The following is a 17249-nucleotide window of genomic DNA, read 5'->3' on the forward strand; positions in this document are numbered from 1 at the left end:
GCTTCTGGAGTTGGTGAGGGACATGTTTTGATTAGCATTTATTGTTTGTATAACACTACAAAGTGGCAAGATATCGTTTTGCAAAGTACTATTTTGGATACAGCTATGGTTTTGAAAAGATCAGCATATTCTATATCAATAATTTGAAACGGGAAGTGGAAAATTGAATTTACAAAACTCAAAAGTATTTAGCGCCTAAGCCTGGGGACCAAAAAAGTATTTAGCGTAGATTAAACCCTAAACCTCTCCTCGATTTAGAGACCGTGGCGCGCAGGCGATTGCTTGAACCCCAACCCGCAGGCACACCAGACGACCACAGGCGCTTGTTGCACGCCATGGCAGGGGTTGGAAATGCTGTGTAACGCACGGCGAACCTTATGCCTGTTTGTCTCTTGGTTTTTACCTTTGCGCTTTGCAGGCCATTGAGGCAAGCACCTGCAAAGTGGACAGGCAAAACACAGCTATCAGAAGTGGACAGGCTTTTGGAGTTTGGATGAATTGATTTTCCTTAGTTTAAGCTGGATGACTAGCGCCAAATGGAAGCTGCCTGAAGCGGTGAGAACTGTTTCTGCGCTGCGGCAGTGTGAGGCATATGCCGTCAGCGCCTCTATCAGCCACAAAGAAGCCATGGCTCGCCTCCAGCTCCACCTGCCATACAACCGCTCGAGCTGTCCACCGTATAACCGCACGAATTCTCCGCCGTACAACCGTACTAGGTCCTTGCTGTGCAGTTGTCTCTTGCCCGCTGCTGCTGCCTGGACAATAAATCATCCCAGCTTGCAAGGAAAACACAGAGACCTGCTATATTGTGTGCAGCTGAATGGTAATCATGGTGGATTCTCAAGGCGACATGCTCACAGAATCTCCGGTCCCATAAGGGGAAGGTATGGTGGTGGGGAAGAAGAAGGCTCGGTGTCGGTGTTGAATGGGGGCACTACTGAAGAAATTTATAATGAAGGCACCATCACGAGGCCTCAGGATGCTAGAATAGAGCCTGTAGAGTTGCACAAGGAGGTATCAGAGTCCTACCTATCTTACGCCATATCTGTGCTAATAGGCCGTGCCTTGCCAGATGCCCGAGATGGTCTGAAACCCGTGCACCGCAGAATACTGTAAGTGGCTTTGCAAGTTGCATTGTGTTGTTCTCTTCATATTTCTCACGGCTTTGTATTGATAACAAATAGTGGGTGACCAAAATAGCACATGTTAGATCTCTTGTGTCCCAAAATAAATGTTTTGATATATTCATAAAGTCCAAACATGGAGTTGTAAAGGGAAAACCATTGTTCTGGAACTATTTTGTTTAACTAACGTAAAGCTTTGCAGCTCTCATTAATAGGGTGGGTGACGTGTGTCAGCATCTAATTGGTCAAGATATTCACTTGTGAATTAGATATTCACGTCGATAAAAGTATGATATCTTGTGATTTTGATTAGAGGCAGGCCTTTCTCACACCCTATGGAGTCTTGTTGTCACCTTAGAGTAGGAAGACTTGATGAGCTTCTTTGCTTGGAGCCTTTGCATAAGAACAGGATTCATGTCCCTTAACCCTTTTAAGAGTTATCCTATAGGCAAAATGAATGTGCAAAAATGCTAGAGCACCAAGATGATGTAGTCATCCCTGTGGGCTCCTCGAATGTATATCACCTCCAAGATGATGTAGGCATCCCCGTGGGCTCCTCTCAATGTATATGCGCATTGGTAAATATTTGCCAATGGCAGCCTTGCCTTTAGGCAACAAAGCTCGATGAATGTCAGTGGCAATATTCTAGCTTGGGAATGCAAGCTGAATGCTGTGAGCATTATCACAACAAAGGGGTGTTGGCTCATTTGGATCCAGCCAAATATTCTTTAACTCTTTCTTAATGAATTTGGAGCTTTCTTTGCCATACTTCATACATCAGCTGCATGTTTGATCAGTACATTGTGATTGGTGCAAGCTTTTCATATTTCGTATTGTTATTCTCCGTGGTATTAGAATAAAACATTACCACAAATTTTTTGGTGTGTGACCTGTACGCTCCTTTTGTGAGGTCCTCTTCTGCTTGTCTTTCATCTCCTGATTCATAATCTATCCAAGTTAGGAATTTGTTGTGTTGTGGCTCAATTTGTCTTCCCTTAGGCAATCCGTTTTGGATGGCAAACTGTGTAGCAAAAAGCATGGATTTTCTTGTTCATAGTTTTACCATTTGACAATTGTAAGAATTGCAACATTTGCTTTGTCTATATAATTTCATGGTGGATGTGTAGCGTGAACAGTAGAGAGTTACTATTTGACAATTGTAAGAATTGCAATATTTGCTTTGGCTATATAATTTCATGGTGGACGTGTAGCGTGAACAGTAGAGAGTTATGAGAAAGCCATTTGCAATCACTAAAGAGAGGAAAGGTTGAGTTGATTGTAACATGCTAGATTCTCCCTTGTTCATTTCCTAAAGCTACTCCTTTTTATGATCTCTCACATTCTCTCAACTCTATTCTCATGCAACTTTGGGACCTCGCACCTACCAATCACGCGCATCATTGCTTGGCTTTTAAATTATTATATTTGACCATTCACCTCCAACTTCAAGATTGCAACTCTAAACCATATGAAATTTGACACTGCAGGCAATCACTTGCAACTGACGGGTAATTTCAAAGTTTTTATCTCCAATCTTTGGGCGTTTTTCCCTTTGCTTTTCTGCAAATTCAGAAACAGCACCTATATCTCTTTGTTTTTTCCATGTAGCAACAAAGATAACCCTTGTTTTCTTCTCTTTCCTCTCTCTCTTTCCCATGGTATCCCCACACCTTTTTGGGAATTTGGGCATTTAGCACCATCTTTGTAAGGATAGACACTGTGAGGGCAAAAGAGACCAAAGGACCAAATATACGAAAGATCAGAGTAAAACACACAGTATGCAATGGTGTTGTGAATATAAAAGATGAAGTCCAGTATAGGAGCTCTATGTGAGACTCCGGATAAGCAGAAAGAACTGCTGTCCCATAAAACGCGGTTAACAAAGCTGGAGTAACCCTGATGTAAGCGTTGATATAAGCCTGAAGCACACGTCGAAGATCACTTGATGTAGACGACAAAGTGAACTTGGTGTTGGCGATGTAGTAGGTGAAGTTAACACTGCTGGTAACCTGATGAAGGTGACGAAGTCAACCTAAAGTGGGCGATGCAGAAAAGCTGATGTAGGTGCCCAGACCAATAGCAGTTAACGCTGCTGTTGAGACTGCTGGCTGTAGGCTGTCAAGAATCTAGCTGCGGAAGCGTTACACACACGCACACGTAGAGAGAGAGAGAGAGATAGCCGAACAAGCTTGATATTAATTAGCAATGAAGTTAAGATTACAATGGTGGGTATAGAGCTTATTTATATGCTCTCACAAGGGTGACCGACCTATACATGATAATTAGTTAATTATCTATAAAGGTGGTTCCCACATGAGATGCATAACTTTAACATGCCCTCTGCAGCTCATAGTGGGCATAGATGGGAAATCCAAGTCGATGACGATGCAACCATGGACACCTCAGCATTTGCAACTACTGAGTACACCTCGGAAAATGCACCAATCAACCTGTCTTCACAAGAAAATGCCATCTTGAGCTTCAGCTGCCACATAGAATAATGAATTGTAGACAACTCCACATTCATGATCCCCCATTTGTTGAACTGAGAACACACACGTTCAAGAAATCCTCTGAACATTGAACTGTCGACACATGACGCCCAAAATTCTCTGACAATGAACCAAGAACTCCTCCCGTCCATAGTCTTACCACAATGAATTGCAAACAAAAGCACGTCCATAGTGTTGTCAAGCCGTTCTTCTCGCCAGATGCATGTGCTTTGAACTCCGTCACCCGGTTCCAATACACCTGATGGAAGCTTTGATTAGCCCCCTCTCCCCCTCACGTGCCTCTCTCTGGCTGAAACATGTGAGGGGAGTATCTCCATAGTTACGTTGAAGTTGACACCTCCCAATCCCCCTCTGTTGCAATAGCCCGAAGAAGATAAAGAGTCTCACTACTCCTGGATACTGGGAACCTTGGTCCAAATGGCTTGCCACAAGATGTTAGCATGGAAATCATCCGCAACCTCGATGTCAACCAATTGATTATCAGGAAAACTATCCTTTGTAATTGGAAACTGCCAAAGAGTGATGGTTAGGGTCCTCGGATCTGAGTCTCGGAACCAACTCCACAACACGGAAACTTTGTTGTACACATGTCCACTGGTACAGATATCCTTGTCGCTTCATAGCCAAATCAAATACTTTGCTCATGCATGGAGAGTCCATCGCAGTTGTAGCTAGGAAACACCTGCCAAAATTCATCAAGGCTCTCGGATTTTCTTGTTCTTTGGTCCACTTATATAGACATACTAGTCTCTTTGAGAATCGCCACCAGGTACCCCTGCCAGAATCTTGTCGACGCTCAACATGTGAACGCTCCATCGAGGTCCACTCTTCAAGGTCAACCTTCCAAACGTGCATGGGAACGATGTTTCAACTGTATGTGCTGTCGCTGCCGCCTCCACTGTACGCGCTCCTCTCGCTCCTCTGTGCTCAGCTTAGCTCGCTCAGCCTTGCTGCTCTTGGTGTCTCCAAGCTGGCCACCAGACAAAAAAACGCTGCTCTCACTTTGCATACACTCCTGCTAGACAGAAAACGCTGCTTGCCTTGTGCCTTGCTTGGCCTGCCTTGCGCCAGATGCGGGACCACAAAGAAAGACGTCAACCACCGCCTCTGCTACTGCTGCCCATGCAACTGGTGTACAGCCTGCCTGCAACCGCCAGACCTTGCTCACGAGTCACAACGCCTTCTACACGTTCTGCTACCTATTGCCAGGTGCCTCGCCTTCTTCTTCTTCTCCTGCTGCTCCTTGCGTGGTGCTGCCGAGAATCACGAGCCTAGGGCTCTGATACCATGTCAAGAATCTAGCTGCGGAAGCGTTACACACACGCACACGTAGAGAGAGAGAGAGATAGCCGAACAAGCTTGATATTAATTAGCAATGAAGTTAAGATTACAATGGTGGGTATAGAGCTTATTTATATGCTCTCACAAGGGTGACCGACCTATACATGATAATTAGTTAATTATCTATAAAGGTGGTTCCCACATGAGATGCATAACTTTAACATAGGCGGCATCAAGCTGCAGTTAAATCAGCGCATGAACTGGCTGTAAGCGATGCAAGAGAAGCTGATGTAGGCGCCCAGATCAGTAACCGTTAATGCTGCTGTAGGTGGTGACTTGTGTGCTGACCAGCAAGCAATGATGATACAGTCGTGAGGCGACCAGGGCACAAGTGTTGGAGCGCTGATGTGAGGCGACCAACACATGAGCGATGGAACGCTGCGATGATGAGAAAACGCAGATGCACCTGCATGTCAGTTTGTGAATAGAGGATAAGCGAAGGGTCTCATTTATATATGAGAATTGAAGTGCCGAGCAAAGAATGTGGGCCAAACAAAGAAGTCGGCCCTTTTTGGGCTGCATGGTTTAGGTACATTTTCACACCCCCCCTCTCAGACCAAAAAGGGATCATGAGAGAAGATGAGGGGAAAAAGATGGTTGTCGAAGATGAGGATTTTTGTGCTTTGACCAGGGTACGGCATCTGGGATTGAGAAGTACTGGAATGAATGCCACAATGCAAGAGGTTTTCACATTCAGGAATGCCCATTTTTGGGTTTTCATTCATACATGCGCCCCAAACACATAAAATAGAATGCTGTGCATAGGGAATGCATGATGAAAAAAAATGCAATGCAGTGGGTTTTCACAGGAGCCATGCCCTCATGGGGTTTTCACTGACTCATGTGCCCTATACAAAAATGGTAAAAAATGAAGGGAGAGGTAGATCCCCCTCTCAATGAGCGGAGGATGATGGTGGTGGCCTGATGCCAATCCGATTGTGAAGCCGTAGAAATGTATTGGAGTCGGATGGTACCAAGCTCAACTTGTTCCGTGTTAAAGTGAAAATGAACACCCACATGCTTGGTACGATTAGAAAAAATAGGGTTGCCAGCAAGAGCGATCGCACTTTGACTGTCGATGAAGATGGTAGAGGCGGTGTCGATGGAGACGCGCATGTCGGAAAGAAGTTGACGAAGACACATAACCTCAGTGGTGATCATAGAGGGCCCGGTATTCGGCCTCTGCTGAAGAACCTGCAACAGTATCCTGCTTTTTGCTAGACCGAGAGAAAGGGGCAGATCCGAGGGAGAACAAATAACCACCATGAGAATGTCGGGAATTGAGGTCACCAGCCCAGTCGGAGTCCGTGTAACCGTGCAAGGAGATCCTGCGACTGTAGTGAAGTGCATAGAAATAGGTACATGCTAGATAGCGAACAACCCTCATTGCTGAACTCCAATGTGGCTCCTTGGGAGAATTGAAATACTGGCTTAAAATGGAGGTACAATAGGAGGTACAATAGGAGATATCAGGATAAGAATTTGTGAGCCAAATAAGTTTCCCAACCACTTGCCGGTAGGCTCGCTCTTCATGTGGAGGTGAGTCCACTTCCTTTGATAGTTTAACGGTGGGATCCAATGGAGTGGCCACAGGGATAGCACCATCAGGAAAATAGGAAGTAATGAGTTGGAGACAGTATTTCTGTTGAGATACGAAAATACCATTAGGATGTTGGATCACCTCCATGCCAAGGAAATATGAGAGAAGGCCGAGATCAGTCATCTCAAAAGTTTGTCTAAGCTGTGCCATGGTATCAATCATTTTGGCTTGATGGGAACTTGAAATTATTAGGTCATCGACATGCAGTACAAGGTAGCAAACCAGCACATGATGAGTGTGAATATAGAGATTGGGGTCACAGTGTGATGGGTGAAAACCTTGGCTGTGAAAAAATTTGTCGATGCGATGATACCACGCCCGAGGTGCTTGCTTAAGCCCATAAAGAGCTTTATGTAGGCGAAAAACTTTGTCCTCAAGACCAGGGAGAGGGAATCCCGAAGGTTGGTCAACATAGACCTCCTCTTGAAGAATGCCATTTAAAAAGGCACTCTTAACATCCATTTGGTAGATTGGCTATTTATGGTGGACAGCCAGATTGAGTAAAAGACGGATTATGGTCATTCGAGCAATGGGAGCAAAAGTCTCATCGAAATCAATGCCTTCTTTTTGGCGAAAGCCTTGCACCCTTTGTATTTCTCCAGGGTACCATTGGCTTTAAATTTGGTGTGGAAAATCCATTTGGTTCCAATGACCTTCTTATGAGGACGAGGGCGATCCACAAGGGACCACGTGCCATTACGGTCAATGCTTTTAAGTTCGAGTTCCATGGCCTGTTTCCAGGATGGAATTTTAATAGCATCTTTCCACGAAGTTGGCTCATCATGTGCCACATAGTCTGTGGAAAAAACAGAGGCAAATGAGGCACGAGGGGCGAGTTTGGTGGACCGACGAGGACCGTCCAAAGGATATCAAAGGGAAGTATACCAGAATCACGCATGGTTTGTTGATACCAGCGAGGTAAAGGGTCCCTGAGTGGTTGACAAGAGGAGGAAGCCTCCTCAAGAGGTGGATTTGTAGGTAACTGATGGGGTTCATTTGGCACAGTCTGAGATTCTTGTTCAGTTGGTATGGGCGTGGAAGGCGAAGTAAGTCTCGCTCATCAAAGACAATGTCTCAACGAACAAAAACTTTGTTTGATCTTGGATCAAAAACTTTGTAAGCCTTTGATTCAGAAGAGTAACCCACAAAAATGGCAACTCACTCCTTGGCTCAAGCTTGCCCCTTGTATCATTCGGAGTGTGAGTATATGCTCGACATCCAAAAACACAAAAGTGGGAAACGGTTGGCTTCTCGCCAAAGAAAGCCTCAAATGGGATCTTGTGGGGAATAGCAACCGTGGGGCAACGGTTCAGAAGATACACCGCAGTGTTGATCGATTCTGACCAGGGACGTTCAGGCAGCTCAATTGCAAAAAGCATGGAGCGTGCCATATCCATGACCGTTCAGTTCTTGCGCTCGACCACTCCATTCTGTGGGGGAGAGTTGGTGGAGGTGAGTTGGCGTTGAATGCCATGATCTTGCAAGAAATGAGAAAATTGATGGGAGGTAAATTCACCCCCATTGTCACTACGAGCAGTCCCAATGGAGACGCCCATTTGATTGGTGCATAACCGAACCCATGTGGAAAAGTATTGGAAAGCGTCAGATTTATGCTTTAGGAAATATACCCGCATGTACCTTGAATAATCATGAATAATCATCAACAATTAACATGTAGTATAGAGATCCATTCAAGGAAGGGGTTGGGGATTGACCACTCAAGTCGAAATGAATCAACCGGAGGATTCCCGAGGCCGGATGAGTAGCGTGTTGTGGGAATGGGGTACGATGTTGTTTACCTAGTTGACAAGGTTGACAGACATCCTTTGTCAGTTTGAGGTTGGGTACACCTTCAACTAACTTGTCTCGAGATAGCTCATAGAGAGTGGAATAGGGTAAATGACCATAGCGAAAGTGCCATAGTCGTTCAATGTCGGAAGGAGCTTGGGTAACATAGGCCCGAACCCGATGAAACTCTGAGTCAACAGAAGATGGCTCAGTTAGAAAAGTGGACAGTCGGTACAAACCGTCCTTTTGAGCTTGTCCTTTGGCAACAACAAGACCAGTAGTTTCATCAATTACCTCAACAACTCGTTTGTTGAAGTAGACACCACGATTGAGTTGGGTAAGCTGGGAGACAGAAAGAAGGTTGAGACCTAAATTAGGGACAAGATAGACATTGTCCAAGGTAGCCTGGTGGGGGCCAGTGCTGGTGTCAAATAAGACAGTGCCAATGGATTTTTATGGGCATCATTGTGTTGTTGCCACATCGAACTTCTCCCTTAACAGGACGTTGAGAAATGAAAATGCCATATGGTGAGTAGCGCCACTGTCAACTACTCAAGTGACAGGATGACCACAGGGAAGAGTTGGATGGGCCTCAATAATGGGCACGGAGGGATTATTAGGTAACTGACAAATCTGAATGAGGGCAGAGGCCTTTCCTTGCGGATGGCCTTGTTTAGGCCTTCGTTTCTTCCTTTTTGTGGAGTTGTGGCGGGAATCAATCTTAAGTGTGACCTGAGCAATATTGGCTGACGGGCCAGGATGAGGTGTGAGGGAAGACCAATCAGACATCTCTTCAGGAGTGGTGAAAGAAACTGATTGGGAAGGTGGGGCGTGAGCAACTTGACTATTAGCTCGCCAGTGGGAGGAACGTGGCCAAGCAGAACCATTTCCTTGTTGTTGGGTCCTTGGAGGGGAGCTTGGTAGAGTAGGTGCTAGATTGCTACCGGTGTAGATCGCCAATTTGGGGCATTGCTACCACCTTGGTTGTTTTGGCGGGTGGAGGTAGTAGGGTTGGAGTTATTGCCTCTATTTTCCTTGGTTTTAAAAACACACTCATCATCGACATGGCCAGGTATTTGGCAAGAGGTGCAAAATCTATTCTTTTTGGGAATATTTTACCAGTAGGGAATGGGTGTGGAGGCAGGATTTTTGGAATCAGTGTGGTTGTTGCCAGAAGATTTGCCTTGATTTCCTAAGATGTTGTTCCCTTTCCCTTGCTGTTCTTTTTGAGTTCTTATGGAACAAGTTTTCACATCCCAAGGTTCCTGGAACCTCGTAAAGGGCCTTGACCCAAAACCCCACCGTTCTCTCGTACCTCTTGACGTCATTAGCCATTGGGAGGCTAGAAATGCCACTGCTATAGTGGAGCTCATGCAAGGCCTTCTGCCTGAGTTCCATTCTCAACTCCAGCAGTTCCCCTATGTCTCTGACAGATGGGCACATCTCGTCGAGAGAGATGTCGCACGTGATTGTACGCGTTGCATTGATCTTGAGCATCAAATTCGAGTTTTCTCTATCAAAGAAGGGGATGACCTAACCGTCAAAGTTGCTGAATATCGGCGCCTTAACGCCGAGTTTGCCAGCACTGGCTCTACCAAGTCCCAAGAAGATCAGGTTATCACTCTTCTAAACAAGTTGCCTCCTAGCTTCTTCACTTTTGTCACACGGACCATTAGTTTAGAGCCTATGCCTAACCTATATGAGTGTGAATGCCAACTCTTGCGTTTTGCTAGGTTGCATGACCAATTTCATCCCAAGAAGTCATCCTCTCCCTCCACTCAAGAGGGGGCCCTTGTGTCCAATACAACCTCTTTAGCCGAGGTTGTATAATTAGACCCGTTAAAACGAGTCTTTTCAGTGAAAGCATTTCTGGACATGGAAGCATGAAAGGAAGATGGTGGGGGAGTCCAGGAAGGTTAGTGGCCATATCCAGAGTGTAAGTGTTGAGGGAGAGAAACCCGACAGTCCACCAAGTCCAGGCATGGATGAAGGACCTGTTGAGGGTGCTCCATAAGAGGGAATCAAGTTTTGGGTTCTCAGCATAGGAGGAATACTAGGTTGGTACGAACCCTGGAGAGGGCACATAATTGGGAAAAACACCAGTGCCAGAGATGGGTTGGTAAACCACTTGATACCCTGGAATGCCGGGTGAGACCGTAGTGACAGAGGGCGTCGTGTTAAAAGCTAACTGGGATGGGTAGAAACCATACGCAGGACCCAAAAGAAGTGCATGCAGTGATGATTGCATGCCAACACTAGTAGGAAGAGGTATGGGTTGGGAGGGAGGGTTTTGAGTTTGAATTTGGGCAGTATTCTATAACACATTAGGAGTTGGAACAGAATGTGAACCAGAGGAGAAAACAGTGTTACCTCCTTGAACACCGGAAGTCGGAGAATGAGTAATACTCCTAGACTCTCCTCTATTAGGGTTCACAAAATTCTAGGGATCGAGGGTAGTTGATGGTACCGTCGGCTAGGGTGAGAAGCAGTGCTCTCCAGTTGAGGCTGAATACTTGGGTCCAATACTGGCGCCCTTGCTGTGGGCATGTAACCTCCTCTGGAAGTGACGGCTGATAAGCTTGGAGAAGAAAAACCATACGCCAAGGGTGAAGAGGGTGAGTGGGTAAAAGTAGGCTGGTCGTCTCCCAATGAAAGACCTCGAACAGGGCTCTCCAGTGAATAAGGAGTTCCATCCTCTGTGTGATCTATATCGGAATCAGTATCTGGTATGGAAAGCTGATCCTCCGGAATCGAGGGTAGACGATCCATGGTGTGTTCTTTCTAGGTCTTCGATCCCTTTGCTCACGATTGCTCTGATACCATGTGAGGGCAAAAGAGACCAAAGGACCAAATATATGAAAGATCAGAGTAAAACACACAGTATGCAATGGTGTTGTGAATATAAAAGATGAAGTCCGTACAGGAGCTCTATGTGAGACTCCGGATAAGCAGAAAGAACTGCTGTCCCATAAAATGCGGTTAACAAAGCTGGAGTAACCCTGATGTACATGAGAAACCATGACCTAGATTTATCCTTGATACAATATGAGGTTATTACATTGCCAGGAAAAGAACTAGGGTTGAAAATGACAATATTGGCCTATATTTACAAACTCTCTACGAGGGAGGTACATACTAAGATGATTTAGCCTAGCTAAATACTCATCTAAGTAAAAATACTTCTACCTCAAATTTTTGTACTCCATAATCATGGCCAAGCTCAAATTTGAGGCATAGAATGGAAGTTAATCTATGTCTTATCACTAGAAAAAACTTTTCTTTGTTCTCATCCCACTAGTGACGCCTCATAAATAGTGAATGACTGATAAGGCCACTCAAAATAATATTCTCAATGATTAAGATAGAAATTTGTAGCTATCACTTTGTTAGTGTGACTAAATGCTCACGTGTCCTTCCATGGAAGAAGACAAGTTTTGTGCCATGCTGCGTTTTAATTTTACACATTACTCCCAAAAAAGACAAGATTTAAACAAAGGACAAAACAATATATATTCTATTCCAAAACTCAATGACTAAGCCTAGCTCTGATGAAGCGACAATATATACATCTAAAATGGTCTAAATATGGCTCATCTCTGATGTCAGTTGTGAGACCCCTACCATTGCTCTATCTATGGTAGCGGAATCACATTAAGGGTAGAGCAACTCAATTAGTGAGGACTCATACCACAATGTCTTTATGCTTGGCTATTTTGTTAGCTCTTCACAGTCTGATAAGAATAATCCTTACATTGGGAGTGTTGAGAGTTTGATTCTCGACTCCGGCTTCCCAAACAACTTGGCCTGTTGCTTTGTCTTGGATAGCAATTGAATGCTTATCAAACTCCACTTGCATGCTAGTCTTGCAAACCTCATGCATTGACAAAAGGTGAAAACCAAGAGATGGAACATAAAGAACTGGGGAAGAATGCTTCCCCCCTCTGCCATCGAAACTTGCCCTCATTGTGAATCGGGATAGTGGACTTGTCACCAATGAAGATGTGGCTTGTTTGTTAGAAATTGTGCATCTCAGTGCATTTGGGGAATGCCTATTTATGAGGTTTTATCCATTTATCTTCTATTTAGTAGGTCACGGGCTGTCGGCTAGCTCCTAGGGACAGCCGGTCAACTTCCCAGCTTCACTATAAAAGGGGCCCTCCCATATTCACTTGTTAATCATCTAACCTATTCATAGGCACATGTTCTACACCATTTGTTGGCTGATATTGCCATTGTAAAACCCCCTTGCTACATAACATGATGTTCATTGTCTGATCTCTCTCTCTCTCTCTCTCTCTCTCTCCCCTATGTTTTGCTTCCATATTGTGCAACTTTATCATGGTATCAGTTGCTTAGGTGACCGGCACTTCAAGGCGGCGGTGGCGAGTTTCCTTATTGCAAGAAGTTCAGCATTTTGGGAACAGAAGAAGGCTTGCGTTTTTGCTACATATGCAGCAGGGGCTGTGTTTTGTGCAAATTTCCAGGTGGCTGTGTTTTTCCTCACCACTTGGCTGCTGCTTTTTCCTTTGGCTGCTGCGTTTTCATCCTGAAGGCTGTTTTTTTCACATTGGTGGCTGCGTTTTTCTTCTAGGGTGCTCTGCTTTAGGTTTGGTGGCTGCGTTTTTGTGGTGGCCGCAACTCTTTCTCCCCTATGCCATCTTCTCCATCATCCATTGTTGGTGGTGCATGGGCTGCGTTTTCAGCCTTGGGAAGCAGAGGAGGTGTTTCTTCTTATGGTGTTTTAGCCTTTCCTCCGCTTGAGAAGGGGCTGTCGGTCCTGTGCTTTCACGCTGTTGGCGTTTGGAGCAGAGCCCTGGACAGCAGTTGGTGGTCCTCTTCTTCGGGTGTGGAGCACCACGGACTTGTGGCATTTTAAGCCCGCCTCTTTTTCGATGGATCTACCTACTTTGTGTGTGTTTTCCGGCAAGTTTTGGTGGACTGTTTGCTACTGTCCAGCCCCTTTCTCTCAGTTTTGAGAGGGGGCTGTTTGTTCCTTGTACCTCGTTCCGTTGGAGTAGTGTTGGAGATTGGTTGTGGAGTGTTCAGATCATCAGTGGCACAAAGGCTTGCTTGCAGAGCTTTGCTATTGCCGTGGATATGGATTCTCTCTTGGAGGAGGCATCTATCCTTGTTTCTCAAGAGTAGGTAAGGTTCCCTCCTAGTGGACAGGATCAGGCACTCGCTACAGTGCAACAGACAGGACAATGTCCTTGCTACTCTTCAGGCGGAAAGCAGGTTCATTTGGCTAAAGATTGCAAGATCAAAGGTACAGTCCCCAGGCTAGGACCAAGTTTTCAAAGAGGGCAATGATCATATACAGGATGATGGCTCTGATACTTCTAGTGTCCCCAAGGCTACAAAAGCCAGGAAGGACCTAGATGGTGAGCTTCTATAGTTATATAGATAGTTCTCCCCCATGTGCTTCCAGCCAAAGGAGGCTTGTGGGAAGGAGAGGGGACTGTTAGTAGCTCCATTTCTGGTGCATGGTATCTGTGAGTCGGAGTTCCAAGCATTAAAACTATCTGGCAAGCCAAGTTCATTTTGGAGTTATGGATTGGATGTGTTCCACGTCTATTGCTTGGTGTAGCAGAGATTATGGACTGGATGTGTTCTAAGTTCATTGTTCGAGGTTTTTGGGGCGTGATGTGTTCACAGTCCATTGTTGGGGATTATGGGCGTGGTGTGTCTAGCAGCTCATCATTTTATTCTTGGAGTTCATTGCACACTTGTGTGGGAATTCGGAGCCAAGCAAAGTTCCTTGTTGTTTGTGGTGGCATTTTTGTTTCGAGGAAACAGTTTAGCGGGTGCTCTTTTCGAGGTGTATCCGGTAGTGCGCAATACTGGACTGTCCATGTTTGCATCTTCATCAGCTCATCTTCTTCAGACTTTGCACACTATGAGCTGCAAAGGGGGTGTTAGAAATTGTGCATTTGGGGAATGCCTATTCATGAGGTTTTATCCATTTATCTCCTATTTAGTAGGTCGTGGGCTTTCGGCCAGCTCCTAGGGACAGCCGGCCAACTTCCCAGCATCACTATATAAGGAGTCCTCCCATATTCACTTGTTAATTATCTAACCTATTCACACACACATGTTCTACACCATTTGCTAATAGCTGATATTGCCATTGTAAAACCCCCTTGCTACATAACATGATGTTCATTGTTTGATGTCTCCCTCTTTCTCCTATGTTTTGCTTCCCCTCTCCTATGTTTTGCTTCCGCATTGTGCAACTTTATCACTGTTTGCGTCCGAAGGTCTTGTAACAACTCTTGGGAAGGAGTCATTTGCTAGAAGCACCACTGTCCAAAATCCACTCGCGAGTATCCCCAATGGTGAGACCAATTGTCTCCTTGCTCGAAGAAGATGAAGCTGCAGTGTCCATAATCTCCAAGTGCACAAAAGCTGGAGTTTTCGCGGCTGCAATTGAGGAATTTGCACCTTTCTCGGTGCTCTACTGAGTCCAATAATGACCCTTCTAGCCACAATGGTTATAGGTCCGCTTGACCTTCAAAGCATCACGACCTGAGTCAGTCTTCTTCTTAGAAGACTTCGACTGTGAAGACTTCCCTTGCCCTTGTTGTTGTTGTTGTTGTTGCGGCCTTTCGACCGTTGGCCAGTCAAAGCCTCAGAACCTACTATTTGGACATTCTTTACGCTTTTGACCTATGGACGGTGGGCTCTATTGTGTGGACGTGACACCTCATGGTAGGAGACTTAAGTCTACACCAAGGGTCATGTGGATTGGCAACTCATGATAGGGGGCTTATGTCTACACCAAGGGCTAGTAGATAGGATCTAGGATCTGGTGGTGATCCACACAATTAGCATCAACTGCTGTGAATCGCCTGCGAGCTCCGCTTCTCCCCCCCCCGCTGCTTCTCGCCATCGCGCCCCCCTCTCCCCCCCGCCAGTCCGCCTGCATTGCGCCTTCTCTCCCCCGCCTTCTGCCTCACGTCCTCCTCCGCCTTCACTCCCCCGCCTCCCTCCTCGTTTCCGCCTTCTTTCCCCCCGCCTTCTCTTCCTTCGCCACCTTCCACGCTGCCGGCCCAGCCATTCCCCCCGCCGCTTGCTTCCTTCCCCCGTCATCTTTTCCTCCGCTTCTCTAACCCCCTTCGCCTCCTTCTCCCCCGCCTCTCTCCTCTCCCCCGCCTCCTCTCCCCCGCCTCCTCTTCCCCCTCCGCCTTCTCTCTCCTCCCTTCCGTCTCCCCCCTCCGCCTTCTCTCTCCTCCCTTCCTTCTCCCCCTCCTCTCGCCCCTCCGCCGTCTCTCTCCTCCCTTCCGCCTCTCTTCTCTCCCCCCCCCCCCCCCGCCCCGCTCCCGCTATCCTGTAGCCCTCCGCCTCCTTTTTTCCTCGCAGGGTTGTGTCCCTCCCGTTGGTGACCCCGGTTTCTGGCTTTTTCCCTTTGGAGGACTCCATGGAAGCCGCTCCGACTAACCCTGCCGATTCCGGTCTCCGTCTGGAGTTCACAGCTGAAGATCTTCAGTTGTTTGTTTCCACAGTTTCCGCTCTTGAGGCCTCCTCCTTGGTCTGCAAGATAGTGGGTAGCCGTCCGATGCGGAGAGAGCTTCGCGACCTTCTGCAAGGCAGCCTTGTTGGCGTGCCCGCCAAGATCGTCAGCGTAGATTTTTTGGGACGTGGCTACTACCAGGTGGATTTCGAGTCCCCACAGGCAGCTCAGATGGTGCTGGCTCGGAGCCCCATTGCCCTCCGCTCATCCCGGGCGTTCCTGGCGCGATGGACTCATGGTTTCGACCCCGCTTCTGACCCGCTAGCAGGCGCGACAGGTTTCCCCGTCACTAACTGCTTTCCTGGACTCCGTAGGGAGTACTTGCCCCTCTTGTCATCCATTGGCAAGGCGTTCGGGCAGGTGGTGGAGACGCCTCAGACAGCGGCTTCAGTGATTGCTCGGGCAGCAGGACTCCCGGCCATTCGGGTTGTGGTTCCGTCACCGGAGTCCCTCATGAAGACGATCCTTCTCCCTTGTCTTTCTGGAGGTCATATGATACAGCGCGTGGAGTATTCGGGCCTCCCCGGCCAGTGTTACACATGTCGGGAGATGGGCCATCTCGCACGCGCCTGTCCCGGCAAGGGGACTCATCCTTCACGCTATGCCGCCTCTGGACCCCCTGCAGGAGTCCCGAGGGGTGGCCATCCACTTCAGAGACCGGACATCCCTGGCTCGCCACAGCAGGCGCCATCATCTGACGAGTAGGCCCCGGCGGAGGATGCCGCGCAGTCCCAGGAGGCTGGCGGATGGCAGGAGGTTCGCCGGCGGAAACGCCCGGCCCGCAGGGACCGTCGCAGACGCCAGCAGCAGGCAGCACAGGCTGGCGGACAGGCGACTCCGGGTGGCGTACAGGCACCTACCCGCACTTATGCTCCTGTCAGGGTTAGGCGGCCAGCAGGTCCCACCCCGATGGACGAGGATTCAGACTCAGTGCCCGTTGAGGCCGCTGGTGGAGCCTCCCACGTGGAGACCCCGCTCCCGCCTCCCCCCGCGGGGGGCCCCGCCCCCTCCTTGGAGCAGATTCCTGAGGATCCCGGGCCGCACTCTTCGCCCCCCGGCTCCCCTTCCCCCCACCCGGAGAGCACTCCTTCCACCCTCCCCTCTCCCCCCCCCAGCCCCCCCCTCCCTCCTCCCCCGGCGGCCCCCCCTGACACCTATCCTCTGGCAGATGCCTCTCCATCCTCTCCTCGCTCTCCCCCCTCCTCGCCGCGAGCCCCCATCCCTCCCTCGGCCTCTCCAGGATACTTCGCCAGACCACCCACTGCCCCGGGGCAGCGCAGCTGGGTAGGCCAGAGCTCAGTCCAGCGGCTGTTCCACCGCCACTCCGGGCCGGTGGAGATGGCGATCCTTGCTTCGCCCGCCACAGAGTTCTC

At 47.8% G+C, this 17249-nt stretch overlaps 1 protein-coding gene across 1 annotated transcript in view; it reads left to right on the forward strand.

Annotated features, from left to right (window-relative positions):
• The first annotated feature begins 210 nt into the window (after window positions 1-210).
• LOC147633493 (DNA gyrase subunit A, chloroplastic/mitochondrial-like) overlaps window positions 211-17249 on the forward strand; it is a 107260-nt gene continuing 90221 nt past the window's right edge. Inside the window, exon 1 of the mRNA XM_086806582.1 lies at window positions 211-1112. Coding sequence (XP_086662708.1) covers window positions 523-1112 — 590 coding nt within the window. The 5' untranslated portion in view covers window positions 211-522. The remainder of the gene's footprint in view (window positions 1113-17249) is intronic.

Source organism: Cibotium barometz, chromosome 12, assembly GCF_041138505.1.
Source record: "Cibotium barometz isolate CiBa-2024 chromosome 12, ASM4113850v1, whole genome shotgun sequence".
NCBI classification, from domain to species: domain Eukaryota; kingdom Viridiplantae; phylum Streptophyta; class Polypodiopsida; order Cyatheales; family Cibotiaceae; genus Cibotium; species Cibotium barometz.